Consider the following 24425-nt stretch of genomic DNA (forward strand, 5'->3'; position numbering starts at 1 on the left):
ATTATGTTTCTAGAAATGCTCTGTTGTTTAGAACATTTTCTGCAGGTTGGTTCAAACATAGAATACTCAAAGTTGAAATTCAACTGACCTGCGTTAAATTAGTTTTCTCTCTTGAGAATTCTGCCAAATGATTTTCCATCCTGCAATATTCTATCCCACGAAGGTATTTTTTTCTAGAATTCTATATTACTTTTAAGGGCTTTTTCTTTTTGAAGTTTGCGTTTCGGTTTATGACAAAGAAAATTCTTTTATAATTTCGAGCAGATGTTTGTAAAAGTGTGCAAGCAGGTTATAGACATAGTTAACCATAAAGTGCTTGATTCTAAAGCTGTTTGAAAGAAAGTAAACTAGGTTTGTCGGTACGAAAGTTTAAAGAAATGAACTTCGGTAAGCCATACTAAAGTCTTACCTGTATTTTACAATGTTAATTACATATCTTACATATCGGGGTCCCTCCCATGTACCATCTTTTCATTTTCCCATTGGTTTATGAACAACGCGGTCGGCCTTTCATTGGCAGGGGACAGAAGAAGGCGCATGTACTCCGCTTTATCTGGAAAATATTAAACGCTCTCCGTAGTATTCTTCGCGCCATCGGTATAGAGACTAGTGCCTCTTTGAATTTTAGAGCCAAAAACACGCGCTTCATTATTTTTGTGGATTTTACCAATTTTTCGCAAACATGATAGGACAAGTGTACGTGATTTTTTTCGGACTCTTCGGGTTGTTCTTTATCAAAGTTCGTGCTGCCACTTCTTCAGGAGGTTCTCCTGCAAATGGTGAGTGTGTTTTGTGAGAAATTTTCTGGTCATTACTACATTATGAGTCAACTTGGCGTAGCTGACCAATTTTTTCCAGGGTACAATTTTCTTTCTCCAAATATGAACAAACAAGTTTAAAATATATTTTAGGTCAAATTTATCTGCATAGGTTATCAACATCTGCTTAATGTTATGGTGTTTACTTTCGCTCAGGCTCGTCTCCGAAAACGTAACGTATAAATATACAAAATTATATATTAATTATTTATAGAGATGCTGCATCTCAATGTTATACAAATAATTATAAAGTCCAAAGATTATGCAAAACCAAAGTTGTTTCTTAAAAAATTTGACTTAATAGGGCGATTTATACCTGAAATTAATGGAGCACATAATAGAGAGATAATCTGCTCAAAAGCTTTGAGCACGTACAAATTTTACATTGCCAGTGATTCAGGACCACTAATAATCAGAACAACACCACAGTAATATTTCATAACAGAGAACTATAATAACATTATGTAATTAAGGCCACAGGTAGAAATTTATCACTGCATTGTTAAATTATTATAATTTGCATCGAGTACCTATTAATTCATGTTCAAATTTTAGCGCATTACAGATGTAATAATAATTCATTAATAAGCCTTTAGGCGCTAATATTTTTATGAAAATAATTGTATTTATATGTATAGAAAGATTAAAACATCCTTTAAAACACCAAACATTCACTTAAATACACATGTATGTACTCCAACCTCGCTAGAATGAAAAAGCTTTTAGAGAAAAAGTCGTGATTAATCAGCAGATTAGCCGGTTTTTAAATTGTAGCTCAACTGAGGACTAGGAACTCTATATAAAAACAATTTCATACATGTTTCATGATTTGAAAAATGTGGATCAATCAGCCAGTGTCAGTAATTTCCAATTTGTGACGATTTCAATTCAATAGCATCTCTGGGACTTAGTGGTGGCCAGGAAGATTGGAAATGCGGTTTCCAGGGATTTTTTTCAAAAGGCATTTTTGAAACTTCAAAATAAATTAACAAAAAGTCTCTGCATCTCGGAACCTAAAGGAGTTTCAAAACTCAAAAAACTTTGTTAACTTTATTTAATATGTCTTATATTAACCGTAAAGTCCCTGCTGAGTTTTTGAAATTTTGCAAATGCTGTTTCCATCAACTTCTAAATACATTTTTAAAGTCGCAAAAAAGTATATAAACTTGTCCTGTATGTCTGAAAGTTAAGAAATTTTAAATGAAAATTTATTGACTTCATCGAGATGATTCATTAGATGTATATTTTTATAGAGATTATTTCACATATCCTAGAGATATCAATGGTGAAATGTAAAAAATTGAAAAACGTCAGAAAATTAGACCGCTCGGAAAAGTAAAAGATTTTAAATATTTTTCGACAAATTCTTAAAATTTAGGTGTTATTTACTTCAATCAACTAATTCAAATTTAATAATTCTTTGTTTCTAGAAGTTCTGCCAATGCAACTTTTATCCTAAATGGACTATCCAAATCGCAACATAAATTCAAAGTTATCTAGTTTCTCGAAAAGTGAAAGAATTTGCAAAACTTCATTTATAAAAGTTTTTTTATAGAGTTCCTTGAGACCCAATACTCCACAGGTGTCACGGTCAAATATTGAGATCAAAATATCAAAAAAAGTAACTAGCTTCCCTACGTTTGGTTATTTGTAGGACAATTAGAGCTTTTTACGAGTTGTTTATGAAATTTAAGTATATAATATGAAATTTCCCATATATTTCAGAAATTTAAAGAGTTCTACCCAGTTTTCAGACAATTTCTTTTAATATTTGACTCTAATCAATTAATTGGATCTTACATCAGCATTCGAATACTTGTGAAATTCTAGAACATCATAAATTTAGTTTACATAAACTTTTCCTACACTGAGTTGTAAACTCACTTCCAAAATCGCAAAATAAATTAATGAACGAACTCGCCCTGTACCTCAGAAAGTTAAGAAGTTTTCAAAACTACATTTAAGCAGGCTTATGGAGCTCATCAAGAAGATTCGATTGATATTTTTCTTTGACTCGGATAGTTTCACAGGTTCCATAAATATTGTCAGGAAATTTTTTCTAAATACCATAACGGCTGCGTCTTCCTTCCTTTGAAAAATTTCAGCAAATATCTTATATTTATCAGGATAGGTTTTTCTGAAATCTATATCAACTCTGGAATTCTCAGCTAGTGGCTAGAAGGCGTGGAATTTAATTATCCAGCAGTTTTCCCAAAGGCATTTTGTAAGTCGCAAAATAAATCGCAGAACAAAACTCATGCACTTCTGAAACTAAAGGTGGTTTTAAACATTTTTGAGAAAGTTTTCATATGCTTGGAGAACAGTTTTTAACTGCAATTCATTGATTTGGGTTGAGTTTTATATACCGTGGAAATACAGTTTCCATAATCTTTTTTTAAAGTCATTTCCAAAATCACAAAATAAATTACCAAAGTGGTGTTCAACTCCGGAAAGTTAAGAAGCTTAAAAATCCCGTTTATGCAAATTTATAGAGTTGATCACGAGTCTCAGTTAATATATTTTTTGAATCAGAATTAGAGGAATTCAAACGTTAATGGAAATTAATTTTGATCAAACTTCCGTACCAATTTCTGCGATTTTGAGAGCAAATTTGCATTTATTTTCGTTAATATGGAACTGCTAGTGAGTATATCAGCAGTTTCAAATTGAAATAATAGCATTATTAAAAATCTCAGTGAAAACGTATGTAAACTTCTTTTTTGCCACATTCTATTATTGAATACCTTCTGTTGAATTTTGAATGTTAACACGAAAAAAACGTCAAAAAAGTAGGTACTTTTCTTCTTTTGAATAATTCCTGGAACATATTAAAACATGTGAATTTTAAATCATTCAGATGAGGTGGAGAAACTGGAAAGTAGGAGTAGTAGTGTAGTAGCCAAACGAAGGGCTAAAGTCCTGCGATTAGGCCTTTGGGGGTGCAATTCGGAACTTTCTACTACGTCCCTGATGTATTACAGACTCCCAGTTAGCAGCCATGATGCCTTGGATATGTCCAGGTGGGGAAAGACATCCTTGACCTGCTTACATCGTGCTGACTGAATGTTTCGCTATGTTCCTGTATTTAGTGTTTGGAGGATGAGCTTTTTTTCAAAAATAATGGAAATGCAGTTTGAATATCTTTTTCGAACATCTCAAAATAGAGCTCGACGGGTCGATTTATTTAATGCAATTTCTGGGCTAGATTTCTCTGTAACTGCCGTAGTATCGAGGGTTGGAAAATGTAATAAGCGCCATAGGTTTCAGGTTATCAATAAGGTTACCAACTTTGGATTTTTCCTTCATTTTCCTCCAGAGAAGCTTGTAAGTTTGCAAAAAGCTGTTATAGGCTCTAATCGACGGATTAGAAGCTCATGGAGTCTCCAGCACCAAAATTTAGGCTTCTTGAAGAACAAAGAATAGTTGGTAATAATTTTGGACGATCAATAGTTCTCGGTAGATTGCTAAAGTAACTTTCACACAAATTTCCACGAAAAAGGTTTTTATTGCATTGTCAAGGAGCGTTTGCAAATATTGTAATCCATTTCAAGTAATACTGAATAAGTGGTTTTCAAGCATCACGTAAAAGTGTAATTTTTATTTTTTTTTATTTGCGGTAAAATGACATACTGCTTAAGCCGACTTCTTTGTATATAGCTTTAGATGATTGTGCTAGTTTGCCTACAAAAATATTAAATAAAGAATTCTCCGGGGTCACAGAGGCCAAATCATTGATATTTGTTATTAGATTAAGTTGATGCGTGAAACACGAGAATTTCAGAGACAATCAGTACTTATGTCCTTGATACGCGACAGACATAAAGACACAGATGCTATATCAAGTTATTTAAAGGAAAGATTCGAAAGTAGGAAATAAAATTTCCTTGTTCGGGGCGATTTAAAAGAGTTAGGCCTGAGTTAGGACGAAGTTATTTTTGCGAGGGCTGACTTCTTAACATCTACAATAGTCAACCTTTAGGGAATTTCAATTTCTTTTAAAAGATCGGAAGAGGAACTGAATATATTTCGGCAACAATAAATTTTCTCAAGAGAAAAGTTTCCACATAGGGGGAAAACCTTCAGTAATTTCTTTTAGATACCTGTGATGGTGCAACTCTTCGGAGAGGCCGTAGAGGACAAAAGAGCGAAGGAAATAACAAATATACGAATTAAAATGTGTTCCGCACACGTCATAAACTAATGCAATCAAGGACATAGAGCTGTAGCCCGAATACTAAAAGTAATTGAATTTTGTGGAAATGGAAAGCAAATTTAAGTTGAGCGTAAATCTGCTTCTGCAATTATTGTGCATTTGGTCCTTTTTTTCCTGCGCAACAAATGAGCATATCTGCGGATGATTTCATGGCATTTGCCTATTCCTCGATGCGAAAACTTTTGCTCGGCTATTTTTGATTAGATTTTGACGTTTGTTTAAGCTTCGCCGAACTAAATTTGAATTATCACGTGACAGCCATGCAAACTTTGTATTTTAGCCCTTAATTGGCTTTGCCGCGAGTTTTCCCTTGCTGATCCTGATTCAAATCCATTTCAATTGCCTCTGCAATGTTTAATGCATTTTTAAATTGTTGTACAGTGGAAGAGATAACAATAGTGTTATTAAGCGCATTGCATTAATGCGGTGTTAAAAGTTTCAATTTGTTGTACCTGCGTATATCCAGCGGTTCGTTGTTGCGCTCCGAAAAAGTTCAAATAGTATTTACATCATTAAAAAAAAAAAAACAAAAGTTGAAATCATACAAACGAATGCGAGGTGTTTATTCTGACTGAAATATTATTTCGGAAGCTTATTTCCCCTTAATTCGGAAGAACTTTTTATGGTTTATAACGTAAAAGTAAATTCCGACCCGGATTTTAAAAAAATTAATTACTCTTTGGCATATTTGGATTATGACTTTTTATATACACACCCAGCAAATAATGGAAGCTGAGTGAAATAAATTTGAAACTTGCAAAGCAGTTATTTCTGCTTGGTCGGAATGTAATATTTTTCAATAAAATAAAGACAAAAGGCTTATCCTCTATTTTCTTTTCTGTCTCACGTAAAAAGTAACGTTGTAAATTGAAATTTGAATACCAAATGCCATGCCTGAACACCGGGAATAGTCCAATCACCTGCAACTATCACTTCTCTTTTTTTTGGCTCTAAAAGCGAATTTCTTTTTTAAAATAAGCAGGCGAATATATTCTTGATATGTATACTCGTGCATAAACCTGAGAAGGAATAATTTTATAGTTATTAACGAAAATTGTCAATCTTTGCAAAAATTAAATGTTTTCCACTATCTTGATCCACAAATTCGTTTTAAAATCTAAAGAAAAAAAGACGCTAACTTTCTCAATTTTCTCGTAGTTAGATAAATGTCGAATTTGTCAACCCTCTTGCCAGTTACTCCGTAGGAATTAATTATCTCACTGTTTTTCATTCTCATCTTCTATTCTAGCATCAAGAGGTTAACTTGCTTTTAGAACTCTTTTCAAGCAACTATCCCTATTCTTCTTGATTTTTTTTCTCTTTTTATATATTTTTTAACTTTCTGTTCTGTCTAGACGGTTAATTGACAGACTCTTCCTCATCGCAACTATTCGACCAACACTTCTTGTACTTATCATTTTTCATCTGGATCATCTTGGAATCTAAAATAAGCTGCTTTTTTAGTTTTAAAGGTTATTCAGTTCCAACTTTGTGTGAATGAATTTTTTGATTCGAACTAATTTTTAAACCAAGGGTCAGTCCTTCTAATTCCCCTCTACGAATCTAGTCTCTAGTTTCAGAAAATCATCAGTTTCTTATAAGATTCTATCACCGAAAATGTTTTAACTTTTAACACCTTAAAATAAATCAAATTTTAAATTAATCAATTCTTCAATTAAGCCAATTATAGTATAACTCTCTGTTTGGTCTCCTTCCTTTTAAGCCATTCCATTTTCATTCCATTAATTCAAATCCCCCTATGTCAAACTTTGGTTAAAGCATTCTGAAAGGAACTATTACTATACATAGCGTTTCTTAACTATGTATAAAAAATTTAAGGATGTAATCTTGGATGCATTTCAAGTAGAAAATGTCTGATAAACAGATGCCCCCAAATGCTTCGTTTTCAAAACATAAGGTGTTAAAATATATAAAAGAAAAAACGTTTTCTTTGAATATTTACATTACGGTACGGATTAGATTTTTCATTGATATAAAAAATAATATATTATTTTTTACTGCCGTTGAAAGTGGTAGGTAGTTTATAATTAGTGCAAGATTTCTTTTTATTTTTTTAATTCAAGTTTTTTTTTCAATAGTTCTCGTAATATTCAATTAGGTTTTTTTAATTGATTTGGAAATAAATAAACCTTGCTAAGTGTTTCTGCATTTTTTTCGGTTTTGATTGGAATAAAGAACAAAAAAAAATCAATTTTTATTTAACGGCAAACGCAACGTCGTACATTTTGCGTATAAATAGAATAGTAACGATATCGCAAGCGTATGCCACTGTCGTGTGGAAAAAAACTGATTAAATGTAAATGTGAATCTTTTTATTACACATTCGCATGCTAAAATTCAAGAATCCAATTTGAGCCATATTGGAAATATTAAAGAAAAAAAAAATTTTTGGTATATTTTAACACCCTGTATTGTGAAAACGAAGGATTTGTAGACATTTGTCCGTACACGTCACAAAAGTTTCATTTGAAATGCATCCAGGATTATACTCTTAATTTTTCTATACGTTGTTACAAAACACCATGTAGAGAATACCCCATTTATTAACTTGTAATTTCTCTTAATAATTCTGGAAATTTTGCTTTATCTAAAATTAAATTTATAAAAAACACGGTTGAGGTTTTTTTCATTAAACATTTATCAAAAATTGACCTTATGATATATAAGGTGATTTTCCCTTTTCCGATCAAGAAATAGAGTTTTCCCGTCAAAACAATTCAAATCTAATCATCCTGGACATATACAGTGTGTTTCGATTTCAAGTTTTAGCACGAGGATACCGAAATCCATTAGAGATACCAGAATATATAGTCGTTGAAGAAAACATATTTGGCAATTGATTTTAAGATAAAGAAATGTTTTTGTATAAGAGTTTTAACAGAATGAATTTTAGAAGTTATTTGTTATATTTGCACAAAAAAATAGCAACTCCAACATCAGCCATAGGAGAGATTATCCAACCTCAGAGCTTAACTAGTTTTTAAATAAAACGCAATAATGCCGAAGACATGTCAATTTACGTTCCTACTTCTAGATCAACTGATCCAAAATTAGAAAGAGTTTAGTTTGCGAAAATCAAGTTTCAACAAAGAAGACGAGAGACTTAGAACTTCCTTTAATCCTGAGGATCCCATGTGTCTCCCCAATCACATAACTTTTTAAATGCATTGGAACTTGGGTAATATAGCTCTAAGAAATCAACATAGGTATGTAATTAAAGACTGATGCGAGCTAAGGGAGGATATAAATCCGTGGATGATAATGTTCTGCTGGAAGTCTTAAGGGGGTGAATGTTTTATAGGGATCACGGAAAGGCTATTAAAATCGTGAAAGCAGGGACTAGAAAAATTAAACAGTTGTAAAATTCATAAGTTTGCGGGGCAAAAATGTGATTTGATAAAATGATGAGGTGGAGACGGTTGAGGGGCACCTGAGGGATCTTTCCGGGCACCTGATGTGGAAAAGCTGGAAATATTGTCTACAATGAACCGTAAAACGGATATGACAGGGCCGAACTCGTAACGCTAAGTCGGAGTTGTCTTGTCTATTTATGGCCTATGAAATTCATTTTCGTTTTAGGGAGGATTAGGTAGTCGGCGGTGAGTTTCTCTTTGTCATTCCGAGAAGATAAGCAACTGAGTTAACGATTTTGCCCGTTTTCATTTAAAAGTTTTTCCCGAGTCTATCGACAATATATTATTACGGAGGTAGCAAATCCGCATCTGGATAAAAGATAATACCAACAGCGATCTGGAAAATTGCGATGTGAAAAGTTCTCCCGATAAGTTCACCTAGGCCGGGCTCGGCTGTCTCACTTGCCATTCTACTCGTTGATCCCGTTTGAACGCTTGTCGACTTGTTAAAACTCTGGGCATTAGGCTCCCGCCGACTTCCGCCAAATTCAATGAAATTGTTCGAATTTTTGACCTTCGCCAAAAACACGTACGACCAATCAGGGAAACTTCTTGATGAGGGCCCGACGCACGCATTCAAAATTATTTACTTTTCCAACTTAAAGATAAAATTTACCTGGAGCAACGTAACCTGATTCCTAATTACCTCGATCCCATTTTTTAAATTGATCTTCTTTTTGTTTAATTTGCAGACCCAAAAAAACTTCCTAATGCCGCCGCCAATTTCATTAGAGAAACTTCCCCAACGGTAATGTCTCAATATATAGAAAAGTTTCCCTGATAATGAAGGATTTACCTCACGTTCCCAGTCTGTTAAACAACAGCTGTGTTTGTAACCCCTCAATTATTACAGCATTCCTATTTCAGACTAATAAGCCTGATTAGCGAAAGAGAATGATATGGGGATGGTAAACTGCAAAAGTAAAATATGTCCTCAAAAGTAAATTAATCAGTCTAATAGCTTGGTTAGCGTACACCACGCTGTAGTTTGGGTATTAAATGTCCTGTTGAGCTCAGAGGTATATTTTTAATATCAATATGGGTTTCTAATTCCGCAGACGCATACAGATTTTGCAGATCTGGTAACTTTAGTTCAATTCTCTCATTACATCACGCTGGCAAATATTTCATCTACGAAATTTTCATTTTTTGGGTTTTGGGGGTTTAGATGTTTCGCCAATATAACTATAATGTGTAATAATAAGACATAAACGGTTTTATTTCCAAAAAGATGTGAAAAAAAAACGAAGGAACTGCTTCAAACATATAGAATTCATTTAATTAGACGACTAGGGGCTGACTCCAAAGCCAGAATTAGCTGTTGCCCTCACTAGTATGTAAATACCTAAATAGACGCGCAAAATGAAATAAAAAATAGCAATCCAAAATCACATTTTTCACCAAGGAAATTATTTGGATCTTAGTAACTTTTACCACCATCTAGCCACGATCTCCACTCCTTCCCTTATGTTTATCTTTACGACTTTTTCTTGGTAGGAAGTGAGCTATAAAGAAGATACGCTAAAGTGGCCAACCCTGTGTAGCATAGACAGCATTTTCATATTGGACACTCTATATGTTGATCTGCTGACTCAACGGAATATTAGAATGTCTGAATTAAATGATGAAGAAAGTAGTAACGGCTTATGTAGTAAACATTATTTTTTAAATTGCGTTGAGTGTGGTTAAAACTTTAAAATCTTTTAATTATTAAACAGAAAATGCTCTTCAACCGCTGTTAAATATTCAAGCTATTGTCGTGTACATAAAAGAGAAACGAGGCCATTAGCAGAATTAATATCTTGGAGAATACAATTCCATTTAAAGGAAAATTTGATTTTACGTCCCATCTAGCGAAGGCAATAATTTTTCAATGTGTCTCCGTAAGTAAAAGCCACTTGTGCCATTCATCGTCACCCTAATTTCGGCTAAACAGGCATTATTTAGCAATAATGTAATAGCTTGCACCCTGCCATACGTTGATTAGGGGGTTGCCGAGCGCTTTACCATGTTTTTCCCTTACATGTCAGTGGTGTAGTGTGACGTGATTTATTATCTGCCCCATTCTTAGGAAGATAGTGACGCACCTGCTGTGTTTAGTTTCTTGTCTCGCAATTTCTTTATAGGTAGAAAAAATTTTTCACCATGCACGTAATCCCTATCTAGGTCATTCAATATCTACACTTTCAGTATAATTGGGTTCAGCAACAAAGTTAAAAAAAAAAGCGATTGGTGCCACTGAACCTTCACAATGACCATCCCCTAGACAAGAAAACCCTCTGCGGCTATCGACAGGAGCAATGAATCCGAACTAAATATTTCACCCCCATATAGGACAGAAATTCACTGTCAAATTTAACGGCATCGTACGTTCTTGTTGAGGGAAGCGAATCTAACCACAGATGACAGACAGCCTTAAAGTGGTAATTGGGTTTCGTTTCTTTTTTGTGGGGACATATTTATAATGTCACGATTTCCTCTGATTGTCACGCTTCTCCTGGCGACCCTTACGAGCACTTCTTTCCGCCTTATGAACATTTCTTTCCGACCTTTTAAAAATTTCTAACGATCTCTTTGTTTATTAAATCACAACGTTTGTACCGCGGTTATCTTAGCATTCCAAGGAAAATTCCCTTTGATCAAAATGCCTCCTTCGGGTTTCCTATGTGGGGAAGTTCTAATTGTTATTTTTTGCTTTTATGTAAGTATTATATTTTTGCTCTACGGAAAACCCCATGGCATGTTGACATTTTTATATCATTGCCTCTTTGGAATGTGTCTAACATTCCCTTTTGGCTTTTTGAGGGAACATGCAGGTAAATTTTTGTTTTAGAGATGAAAAAACGATTTATGTTATTATCAAAACTATGACGTAAGGATGTAATCGAGTATTACCGCATTATTACTTACACACATGCTCACAAACAAGGTAAATTCCAGATTTTGTCAATAAGTTATTTTTTTAAGTTGAACCGGGCCCTGAACTTGTTTATGGAAATTATTTTTATTTCTATACGTCTAATGCCAAACTAAGGGATCTGCATAAAAAACGATTTACAGGGAAGCTCAAAAACGATTTAAAGATACATAAAAAATAAATTGTAGTAAAAGAAATTATTGAAAACTCTTTAAAAAAGCATAGAAACTTCAAGTTTAATATGGAATGTGTCCTGCACGTGCATTTACAACGCCTTTCGATACTTAGAAAACCTTGCTAATTAATATCATTCCAGGCCTGTTGGTGATCTTGAAATAACTGATTTTGGTCTTGAAACTCATTCTGGTTTCTAGAAACCTTTCTTTGAAGCATATTCCAAGCCTTCTCAATCGAATCGAGATCGAGATATTGCACGAGCCAGTCTAAAACTCGAATATTTTTCTCTTTCAATAAATTTCTCGTGACTCTGGCAGTGTGTACAACAAAGTGAAATTCCTGCCCACGTAATGACTATGCCTTCTCTGTAGCTGTGAACTTCCTGTGTGCGTTGAATTCGACTTCGTGTACCTGGTACTCTCTAAACACGCACTCTTCGAGAATCTGGATACAAATCGAATCAAAACTCATTACGAAACAAAATACTTCTCCATTAATCCGGTTCTCATATCATATGTTTTTGAACCTTTGCTAGTTGAGCCTCGCGTTTCCCACAGTTTTGAGGTTGGCATCAACAAGACCTTCTGGAGACTAAATTAACTTCTCTCAATCTCCTGTAGATGATATGTCTTGAAACAGCTATATTATGAGTCCCGTATAGATGATTAATTAACCGGGCTGTAGTTATAGTGTCACTGTCGAGCTTTTAATTGAACATAACGGTCCATACGAGAAGTTGTCACCCTTGGTCGACTCAAATATCTCTCTCGTTGACTGTCAGCGTCTCGATAACGGGTACAGACGCGGTAGATAACATTCTGAGTGGTTCCCATAGTATCGACAATAATAATTTGCAGTAACGCAGCTTCACGCAATCCTATAGCTCGTCACATTTTATTTTCACTTAAACGTCATCTGGGCATCCTTAAAATAATGAAAATTGAACGAACTGAAGAACAATGATTCATCGGGGCTCACCAAAAACAACTACAGTACATTAATTTTATTTAAAAAATTGAATCTTGTTTTTCCTCATACTGTAAATTTTTTTCAAATTCAAGATTGTTTACAAATACCTCCTATTCCTAGGCTTACATTAACAAACATTGCAGATATCATATGTCCCTTACATAACTGTAATGCAGTTAGAAACAATTTTGCTAATAAAAATCCTTAATAACTTTAGATTTTCAGCATGCGTGTATTTAAAACCTTTTCTTTTACGCGTAAATCTTTTTGTCAAGATAATATGTTATTTAGGCAGAAAGTACTTTCAAATCTACTGTTTAAAATTCAGTAAACTCCATTGATTAACTCCATAAAATTAATTCTTCTAGAAAATTATGCACCCATAGTGCGTTCCAAGTTGGTATCTCACGTATTGGAATCTCGGAAACAATAGGAGCTACGAAATCATTAAACGGGGAAAGTTCTAGACAATTATGTTTGTAACGAAAGACGAGGTTAACAATCTGAACCTGGCCAACATTAACTGTTGAGGTTTTTCAGATATTTTGAGAAAACCAAAATAGGGCGGCCGCAAAAAAAAACATCTTCAGTCTTTCATATTAGATGAACGAAGTCTAAAAAGGTATTTTTGAAAAAAAGTTTTTAAACAGAATACGCTGGTGAAAATGAAACTTAAAGACCCACACCCTACTATCGAATAATTGTAAGATCCAAAACGGCCCTAGTATGAAAAATATAAGTTGATGGTAGTTTCAGAAGACTCGAATTTTGTGTTGAAATTTCATATTCACAGATTTACTTAATTTAAAAAGTCGCTTAAGAATATTTTTGCAGACTTCGACTACCGTCTAAAATTAAAGGCTTGGATTATGTTCATGGGATTAAAAGACCAGTTCATATAACGTCATATAAAAAATCCTATAGGTTTGCCAGTAATACCGTGTTATTAGCAATGAGGAGACTCGTTAAAGCAAGGTTTCAAAGTCAACGTAGAAGAGAAAATCTTAGAAATACGGCAACTTAACAATGTGTAAAACAAATGGAAGCTCGGCTGTAAAGGATGATTAGATGGCCATTAATTTAAAGAAGAAAGAGCGGTATTAGAGGGCATTAAGTGACAGTGTCCATGAACATTAGAGGATTAACATAGTAAATGGATGAAACCGTAGCCTTAAACTGAATCCAGATAAAAGGCCCTTTCGCCGAAAAGGGAGCGTTATTTATTCTTATCGTCAGGATGTATTGGGCGATTTTTGCTAGAAAATGAAAATTTCCCACTGTTTCCGGCCCTACCTAAAACCTAGAATAAACCTATGTTTGTTTTCTCTTTGTTTTTGCTCATGTAAATTTCTCCACCCGATGTCGTTTAAGGGGATGTTTTCTTCCATCCTCGTGCTATTGTGGGTCGTCTTGCCACCGATTGGATTTCATCCCATCAGAGATAGCACCTCGGATTTGTACAATAGAGACAAAAGTATGCAAAAAATGAAATACCTTTTAACACGAGGGGTTAAAATTTATTGGTGAATCTCCTTCCCTAACTTTCGGGCTAATAGTAAGCTAAACAAAAGGCAAACACTCGGAAAAGAGACAAAATTGGGAGAGTTTACAAATAAATAGACGCTTTGTTACATCTGTTCGGTTTCAACACATTGTCAGATGGGGGAGGCACAGTTTGTTTTTGTAAAACGAAATCGGTGTATACGATGTCTCTTCACTCTTTTTTTTTAATTTAATCATATCAATTTACGCTAACACAAAAGCCTCCGTTAAATATCAAACTCACAAATAACCAACCACCTACTCTTATTAGAATATTATAGCGGATTAACTTAGCAACGAAATATTAATGAATAAATTAGAAGGGAGTTAGTATTTATCTATTTAGAGCGCAGACCCAATGAACTTAATTGAGAGTTTAATTATCGGTAAATATTTTAGTAAGTTAATTAATTCCGGAGATACACTGAAGAAATTTAGCTATGGTTTGGATATACACACTGAGCGGCTAAAGTATACATCATGGCGAGCGGCAGCATTTAGTTTTCTGTTTGAGTTTATGTTCCCGTCCATTTAAGTTTCCAATATATTCAAGCCAATATCCTTTGTTTTAATCCTTCTAATTAGATATATTTTAGCTGGAATAAGTGTATTGAAACCCAATTAAAAAGGAGCCAGGCAATTGCGTATAACCATCGAGCTGAACTGACCCGAATCTTTTTCAAAATTTTATAAATAAAGTTATATAATAACTTTAAACTAATTAAATTTTTAGGTTAGGTTTAGGGTTAGGGAATTTTATACATTTTCAATCCTCATGGAACTACCAAAAAAGTATTCGCCAAAGAAACTTAATTAAATGCAGATAATTCACCATAAAAATATCCTTATCAACAGATACCAAATGTTGCAGATTATCTCAGATATATTTAATTTTTTCCTTACATTTTTATAGTTTTTGTCGATTTAGAAATATCTCTCCTTCCTGACGCCTTTAAATTTCATGAAGAGCTTCATGCATACAAAATATTAATTCCAAAAAATACTCCGTTGGCTCGAATGGACTTGACTTTTCTTGCTTATCAATTCATGCTTAAAGGAGCAAATTTTTGATTCCATGTTTTTCTTGAAATTTGAATGTTTATCAGAAAAATACGGTACCAATGCAATAGAAAAATGCCGTAATTGCAATAGAATCTCAGCGAAATTAACTGAAATAATTTATTTCACCCACATTTAACTCACAAATTGCTTAAGATAAAGGCCTAGGACAGAGACGTACCTCCGCGTGTACAGAAAGGGATGTATATTTATAATTTGACTTGTAAAATTAGTTTACTTAATATTCCCTTTAGTGTTTCGCCGTAGCCGCAATAAATTTGTGAAAACACTCAGAATCCCTGAATAAAAACGGTCAGAAAGAACAAAACTTTCAAGATAAAATGCAAAAGTAGAAATAATTAACACAGATGTTTACACTAGGTAGGCTAGGTGAATTTAGTCTGCTCATATTTCAGTGCTAAAGTTACAGCCTTTATCTCAAATTTTATTTTACTATAAATTGGGCCTCTTTTGTCTTTGTGTAAAAATGTAAATTGCCTTTATGCCACTGCATTCCAAGGGTGAGGAATGGAAGATAAAAATTTCTGAAATTAACATATTTTTCTAATTAGAAGAATACGAGGGGTACCACCAAACGGACTTTTCAAACCCTGCTTATTGTGCTCAAATATGGTTTACGCCCATATTGAATCCGGCATTCAGTAGTAGAATAATAACTTACCCGACATTCTTTATGTGATTTGCGAAGGGGAATCACCAGGATTAGTCGAAATCAGCTTCTTCCCTATGAATCATTTTTATGCACCGCATCTGGTACCCCAGCCAGAGGACACAGTAAAGCCCCGACGTTTAATATTCCCCTTAACTCCCCTGATGGACCGGTTTCAGGATGAATTTTTATGGCCCATCCTAAAAGAAAACCCTCTTAAAATCGGGCATAACCACCAAAACCGTATTATTAGAACTTCATTATTAGATTTTTTTAATTAAGGTGCTAGCTGGCCCAGTATTGAAATTTTTGAAGGGGAACATACGGGGGTTAAAGTGTGAGCATCCGGCCCTGCATAGGGCAGTTCTATTACTATCAAACGGTGTGGAAATATGCGTCTTTGTATAGGGATATACAATTTAATTAAAGACAACATATTTCATTCATTGAAGAGCGATAGTCTTATCGGTACAGTTATTTATGGTATTTTTCTCTTTGTCTTCAGTTAATTTTCATAATTGAAAACATCCTCGCTTCAGCCAAATGCAAATAAGTATGTTTTCAAAAAATCGCTTTGCTACTGCTACTAATGCCATTTATCAGTCGGAAATTTATCACTTAAATTCTGTACAGTGGTAGTGGCCATTACAAAGTGGTACAAATAGCTTAGCGCCGTTTATAAATCAGGCAAAGGGATAAATTTTAAAGTTCCATAAAGCTCAAACGGTGCCAACTAGTTTTTGGACTTTCAAAATATATTTTGGGGTTAATTATATCAGCCCCGCTGTTTGTCACTTTGTCGCCCTTTTGAATGTGCAGTTTAACTTTGCCGCTAATTTTAATTAATGTCGTATACATGTTTTACGGAATATTCGCGGCTTATTCTCATTTTGGAAATTACCCTTAGAAAAGTTAGAATTTAAGGATTTAGCATGTTATTCGTCTTGGTGACACGTAAATAACGGGAAGAATATTTCCATTTGATAGTTTTTAATTCTTTTTTCCAACAGTTCTGATATCCCCTATTCATCTGCTCTTACGTAGTTCAGATGCAAAACTATACCCGTTACTTTTACATTATCAGTAACTCGCTTTGAAGTTTTTTTTTCAGAATTAAAAGAGATATTTTGTTTTCGCATGATTTTTAGAGGATTTAATCCTACCATAGCTTTAATCCAATTTGAACATTTATATGAAAAAATAGTGAGGACAAATATTTAGTTTGAACCCTTTTGCTCTTTGTTTTTGAGCAGTTTAAGACGGAAATTAGTCTATCATACTCGTCACGTTTTCTTAACGTTTCCAACAAAATGATTCGTTTTCTCTTTTCTGAAATAATGAGAAAAATATATACATACTCATGAATAAGAAGAATAAACGAAAAAAAGACAGCTATGTTTGAAATACTCCGAAGATTATGTGGAAGAAAATCTCAAAATTTTCCTTTCAGAAGTGTTTTGTCAGGATTTAGGGATCGAAATCCGAAATTCCTGACTTTAATCTATTGGAGAGTCGATCCAATACCGGCGATTCGTTGGGACATAAACCAAAAAGAGTGTTCCGCTTTTTCCTTTTCTTAAGCTTTTCTGGAAGATTTCAATGTAGGAACACAATATGTAAGTAATAGTATAACAAGAATTTGAGGGCTTCGATGTTGTCAGATAAAATTCTAATTTAAGTTATCAGGAAACAGACAAATATGCATAAATTAAACCACAAGAATTTCTAGTTGTATAGCACTCCTAAGGATTTCGATACGAAGCCTCAATATGATCCACTCCTCACTTCCTATTTCCTCTTTAATATTTCCTTCTTTTTCCACTTTCCATTACAGTTCACATAAAAGCAACATCAGTGCTGTTTGGCTAGTTTCCACTCTTCCTCCAAAGTTTCGTTAGCATAAAATACGGCAACAAAATATCGGAATCCGACTTTTGAATTCGGAATTGAAGCTACAGAATTTCGGTTTTGAGTTTAATATTGGACACTTATTTTGGATTTTGTGTTTTAATAAACGAATGAAAAGCAGTTAGATACGACTAAGGGTGAATCATGAATTCGTAATAAAAAGTTGTCTCACAATGCTCAAAGTCTCACGACTTCCACGTTAACCCCTTTTGCTCGTATTTATATTTGAAAAGACTTCAATCAACTCGGAATTATTTTTTGTTTTCGATCAAAATGGAAATATTTTTGTTCGAAAATGTAATAATCTAACTAGCTGATTTAGTAGGTAAAATTCAAAAAGGACAAATTTTCATTTTTATTTTACTCCCTTGAATATTGAAAAGCTTTTGTACAGGGTGTTTCAAAACATCTATTCGCATATGAAGGGTGTTTTATTTGCTCATCGTAAAAGAAGTTCCTTTTAACACGGGCCAGCAAACGTACCGTTTGCGAGATACAGGGTGTTAAATTTTTTTTTTCAGTTTGATGACAATATCTCAGAAACCCGTCGAGGTACAGAACTGAGCTTTTGTATGCATATTATCATTCATACTAAATACTTATGAGCGTTAATTCAATTCTTTTATAGGTCAATGGTGGAGATTTTAAGTGTGTGTGTTTAAGTGGTTTTCCTAAATGACCAGTCTCTCCTAAACCCACTATTCGACTTTTCTCAAACTCGCTCAATTGATGAAAATTTCACTGCATTCTGCATCTAAGTATATTTGATTAGTTAAAAAGCATTTTCTAAGCACACTATACATGAATAAATCATATTTTACAGCCACGTTGTTGAAATTTTATTGCAGTTTTTATAGTAAAAAAATCTAAAATTCCTGATAACTCGTAAACACATTGATAGATATTGATGAAAATTTAATCGTTTTTTGTATTCCCATATACAAACATGCGTATCGAAAATGATTGAAATAAAACTGTTTTTACGGGGCGTTTGCTTTTTTATGTCACGCAGTATATTATTATTTTCTGCGGGGTGTTACGTGCACAAAGGGTAAAAAAGTATTGAAGAGTTGTTTAAAAATTTGAGTTGGCAGCAAGAAGGTCTACGGCGACAATGCAGTGCTAACGACTATCACACAAAATATCACAGTACAAACGAGACTATAGTTGACTACACTGTACGGGCACGCTATCCTATCACACTGTTGCGTCGCCGCTACACCATTATCTCGTTTAAATAGATAGTTGAGAGAACTGTCACCGCCGCTGTGGAACTATCACGGGTATTGAGAATGACAGTGTGATAGTTCTCTCTCTGAGGTGCAATTAACTCAGTGTCTACATCATTACAAGAGATGTTGATAATGTCAGGACAATGTTTTACGTGTAGGCATTGGATTCTCGTGATACAATTATTGAGACGGCTCTCGCGAGAATACACAGCTGAAAGCACTATCATCGTGAAACTGATCTCTATCTCATTTGCGATTATTTTTGAAAAATTCTATTCAATCCCTTTTGGTTTTGACATTCAACGGGCTTTGCAAGAATCTTTGTTCTTTGAAAATAATTTGCAGAAAATAGCGCAATATTCGGCGGAATTGGCTAAAATAATAGGTAGGGCAGGCTTCTAAAGACGATGAATCTTACTTATCTGAAAAGTTAAAAGATGCGAAAACGATTGTTCGTTCGCGAGGAGCAGCGAGTGACAAGTGGGAAGCTAAAGTTGGAGCTCGAGATACAGATAGTGCGAAAGATTTATTGTTATATCGTCGGGATTTAGATGGAACAGACCGGCCGAGACAAATCCTCTCTGATGGAAGCCATTATCACCGGTTAGTCCCGCTGCAAACGCTACAACGCCCCATCAGGCACTTTTAAACTTATTCACGATTTCAACTAACCTGTTTTAGATTTTATCAGGAGAATTCGTAGCTCGCGGCTACTAAACCTGCTCCGAGTAAATTAATGCTTCATGAGCAACGAGAAATTTATAATTGCGACGCCATTTTAGGTGCGACCGCGACATCAAAAAATCTCATTTAAGAAAACGGAAAATGACAAGTTAATTTACTTTTTCAACGGTGCTGGTGTAAACAAGCGTCGGAACTTTTTAAATTGTGTTCATTATGCGAATGATACCCACTATATTGTTTAAATGTAAATTTCTGGCTTGGCTATATTCTGTGACCTCACGTTTATGTATATAGCAGGAAATGAATAGGTCACTGCCAGGATAGGAACATGCCAACGTGAGATATTGACTTTTAGCTTCTTTCTCGTTACAGACGAACACTCCAAGCAACGGCTTGGTCAACTTTATTGAAATCATGAAACGTTCTTTTGCAGTTTCTGAAATAACGTTAGTTCTTGGCGTTAACAGAAAAAGCGTTGATCAACAATACGCAAGGAGGGCTTTTAACACAGTGATGTTGAAGATAAAATAGTATCAGCCCTAAATTCATCAAAAATAACAGTTACGAAATGAGTTCGAAATCTGTGGCTCATTAATTAAACACGCAAAGCAATGCTGAAATGCCGGTAGTGCTTCAAGCGAGCACCTTTACATAAATACCATTTAAGTTTGTGTAAACAGCAATTTCATACCATTGCTCTTTAGTACCAATCATTCTATTCAGTGCCTAAGTATACTTAGAAAGTTACCCAAATTCCTTCATGATTTGGTAGAATTGATTTAACAGACACTGATTCTTCCAAAAGTTTCATAACAACATTCATTATCGAACTACTTCATTGGAATTATAATAATTTTTAATTGTCAATGAAATTTGTAGCCTTTTATGTGTTTTTCAAGTACTTATTGATAAATTCTCATTTAGTCCAGAAAATGAGAAAAAAAACAGATAGTTTTGGGTTCGGACGTTTGGAAAAAACATAAGATTTTTTATATCTTTTTAGTTAAAATGAACTTCATGGTTATAAATTAACGTCTAGATGGGTAATTACCCTCAGGAACTCCCATAAATATGGCTTAGACAGCCAAAAACTGTCGAATTAAAATGCTGCTAGTAAATAGGCAAAATATTATCGCAGTAGGGCAATTAGTGTTTTTCCTTAAGCCAATTTAAAATTGATGCTGGCAAAGGAAAACAGGAAAGTTTTTGTTTTATCTATTTCTACTTTTTACTCTCCCGGATACTTGTTTTTCCCGAACGTGTGCCTGCAATTAATTATCTCGACAAGGATTTTGTTCTAACAACTTTTTCAAGTTCTATTCATTTTATCGTTTGGATCCAACTGTCTAACACCTTATAGACAAAGTTTTCGTCGATTTTCGGGCCACATTTAGTTTTTCTACGTTGGCATGTTTTAAGAATGATTAGAAATAATGATGCCACGATGTCAGGCCACAAAGCGTTTCTCGCTAATATTTCAAAAGTTGTAGTAGTAGGCAACTTTTTGTTCGCTAAAAACATTTATATGCACCTGATTTTGCTTTTTGATAATGCACATACATATATAAATAATCGCGTTCGAATTGTTCACTCTCCAGTGAGTAGTAAGAATTGAAAAAGCTGCATAATTCATGAAACAAATGGGGAGGGTTGCGATTTTTTAAAAAGTTTGGACGCAAATAATTTGCGAAAACAAGCTTTATGGCTATGAACTTATTCGACTTTAATTGAAATTCAATGGAAACCCTATCGTGCGATTACTTTTTAATAAAGCTGTTCTCGTTTTAAATTAGTTTTTTAGTGATTTTTGTGGAGAAAGGTGCATAAAAAGTTAACTGCCAGTTAATAAAAGGTTTTGTTTGTATTTTGTCTCTATTTATTTAAATGATAAATCAAAGTGTTTTTAGAGTGGACAAAAACATCTGCTTTATTTTTTGAAGTAATGTAAACAAGTCGTATGAAACATTTCGAGTTTTAAATATAAAGCACCTTCCGCAGTAAAAAGATTTAAGAAAGGGGGTTGTTTTGCTAGCTCTCGAATATATAGCCGAATACTCTAACCCCGTTGAATAAGCAGTTTTCATGTAATATTCGCAAGAATGTATTCGACCAAATCCTAGATAGGTTGATTTATATTTTATGAGGCCACAATAAAATTTATCGGAATTGACAAAATTACAAAGAAACGTACTTTCAAAATTTAAAATACGTCTCTGACTCGATAAAGAACGAACCGTGCGCATATCTTTAAAAGGCCACATAAAATTCCTGATAAAGCCAGAAAAATGGTTTTAAATTTATGCTTTGAAAAGGTTTCCATGAAAACATACCTTGACCGCTCTGGAAATAGTACGGAAACCTGATAAAATTCGGTCCAGGTTAATTAAGGAAATTCCTGAGTAAAAATCATTATTACTGAGTAATAATCGTCATGCGCAAGCATTAAGTTACTAATGCTCTTTGTTATATATGAGAATCTGAAGCGATTGTTTTGCTAAAGACATTATTTCACAATGTCAGGAGTCTACAGTAGGACATAATGCAGCCAAACACAAGGGAATGTTTAATGTCGGTATATTGAATTGAAAGTGGATATATGACGTTAATATTAGTCGGTTTTAATCAGGGCATTAATTACGACTATCGTTTAAACGTGCTATATACTAACTGGTCAATTTTCATGCCGCTACCCCCTATCAGGCATATTTCCGTAATGTTTTGACTACGTGGCGTCCATGGATCAACTTTCTTTTTATGTCCGGCTATTATTCGTTAAATGTTAATTGAGATTTATTAATTGCTGACACGTGTTTTCTAATTTAAACCGAGCAGGGCCGGTCGTGAAAAGTTTCACTGGGAGTTGATAAGATGGGCTTAATTTAAAGGGCAAACAGAGTAGCAGAAATATTCCATCCAGCATAAATAAAATTGTACAACTAGGGACAGAAATTCGACGCAAGAATTGCCTGAGGTGTTTCAGACGTGGCTCCAAATGGTTTTATCTGAGTCCTCTTGCAGAATACGAGACTTGATTTATTGCTGTGTCAGATATTATCTTACTAGTTACTTCGCCAGAGAATATTCCTCTCGATCATTTTCCAAATATCATTATCAACAATAATTTACATACGATTTTTGATTACAATTTGTAATTCATGGCACAGACCGCATAAATCATCGTTTCTAACTATGATAAGGTATGAGACGTACTATAAAATTGCGCTGCCTCGCAAAATTACTAAATAGTGCATAAAAGTGTAAATGAATATTTAATTTGTAGGGGAATTTAATATACCTAGTTGGAAACGGTTTTAATAATTTTCATCTATTTTACAGTTCAGTAATATTTGCCTAATGAATTACCTTAATAAATGTTAGGGTAATGATTATTGGATTGTTAATGGGTATTTTTGGCTTTAGTTGGCACCGGCCAGATATAAAACATTTTATGCTTTTTTGAATTCATTTCCAGCACAAAGTGGTTGCTATGCTGATAGTCATACATTTTTTAAAGCAATTGTCAAAGACAGACAGCATAAAAACGTTTATATCTGCGGCGTTTTTTGACAAGTCGAAACGATCATATTGTTCAAGGTTTCTTATTATCGTAACATGTCAGAAGTTACGAAGCGTGAACAAAAAATGGTGGAAAAATTGAGCGAACACAGGAGATTCGACGCACCATTCTGATTATTCAAAACCCTTAAAATGCTACTCCTTGAAATAAAAAATTTATAAATTTTCAATTTTGAAAAGATTCACGCATTCAGTATCTCATAAATACCTAAAACAGTATTTGGCAAAATCATTTGCAAAATACTTTGTGAAAATGGTTGATTTTACTGAAATCTAATATATTTGAAACATATTTTAAAGTGCCTTGGGCGTCAAAATATTGGGAAAATAGAAACGTCAATTGAAAAAAAAATCCACATTTATTATAGATAACATAGCAAATCCGGACGGAATTTTTTCGAAAACGGTAAGAGATCGATACTTGTTAATTATAGCAGAACCCGAAAATGAGCAAATATTCAGGGTGTTCGATTTGAAGTAAGGAAATTGATTTCGCTATTCGGTGAAAAACCGGAAATGAAACCAATTTCCTTATTTCCCTTTTTTTTAAGATTATATGGAACATTTGATATACCACTTCCTGTCTGATGAAAGGTGAAATTAAACCACCCTTTAAAGTTTCACATTCTTTTTCAATAATTGCGGGTCAAAACCTGATTACCAAGCTTTGAATTTTCTGTTGGTTAAATGTAAAAATTGACCCTAAATGAATGAGTCAGTCTATTTTTCTACGAAATATGAATATGTATAATACATCATATTTAATATTTTTATGCAGCTTCGTGCAAGACAGTGTAGACGTACAATTATAACAAAATTTATATTTCACTAAAATTCTACAACTTTTTTCCAAAAAAATAGCCTGATATCCATATGAACTGTTTTTATCTCCTTGTGCACGTTAATTATATTTATACATTAATAACGGGAGTAGCTGCAGACGTTCAAAAAACAAAAATATTTCTAACTAATTCATTGTTTCATTAGCGACTACCAAATAAACGGGCATAGTATGCAGCCTAATTAATAAGCAAATTGAAATATGGAATTAAGCTATACTCCAGTTTCAACGGAAGCTCGAAGAGAGCAATAAAAATAATATAGAACATCGAAACATACTTCGCCTAGGGGGAAGCGATTATAACTGCAGCCCAACTCTGAAAATTAGCCATCTACCAAACCAGTGCTGGTTTAAAAGTGTTTGCAATTTAAATTTTGATTCTAAT

At 33.9% G+C, this 24425-nt stretch overlaps 1 protein-coding gene across 4 annotated transcripts in view; it reads left to right on the forward strand.

Annotated features, from left to right (window-relative positions):
• The first annotated feature begins 547 nt into the window (after positions 1–547).
• The window catches only part of LOC136350647 (neurotrimin-like), a 118673-nt gene continuing 94795 nt past the window's right edge, over positions 548–24425 (forward strand). The window contains exon 1 of one of the 4 annotated variants that reach the window (XM_066302598.1): positions 548–779. In XM_066302598.1, coding sequence (XP_066158695.1) covers positions 683–779 — 97 coding nt within the window. In that variant the 5' untranslated portion in view covers positions 548–682. The remainder of the gene's footprint in view (positions 780–24425) is intronic. The other 3 variants (XM_066302599.1, XM_066302596.1, XM_066302597.1) reach the window with 3 other exon arrangements.

This window comes from Euwallacea fornicatus, chromosome 3 (genome assembly GCF_040115645.1).
Source record: "Euwallacea fornicatus isolate EFF26 chromosome 3, ASM4011564v1, whole genome shotgun sequence".
Taxonomy (NCBI): domain Eukaryota; kingdom Metazoa; phylum Arthropoda; class Insecta; order Coleoptera; family Curculionidae; genus Euwallacea; species Euwallacea fornicatus.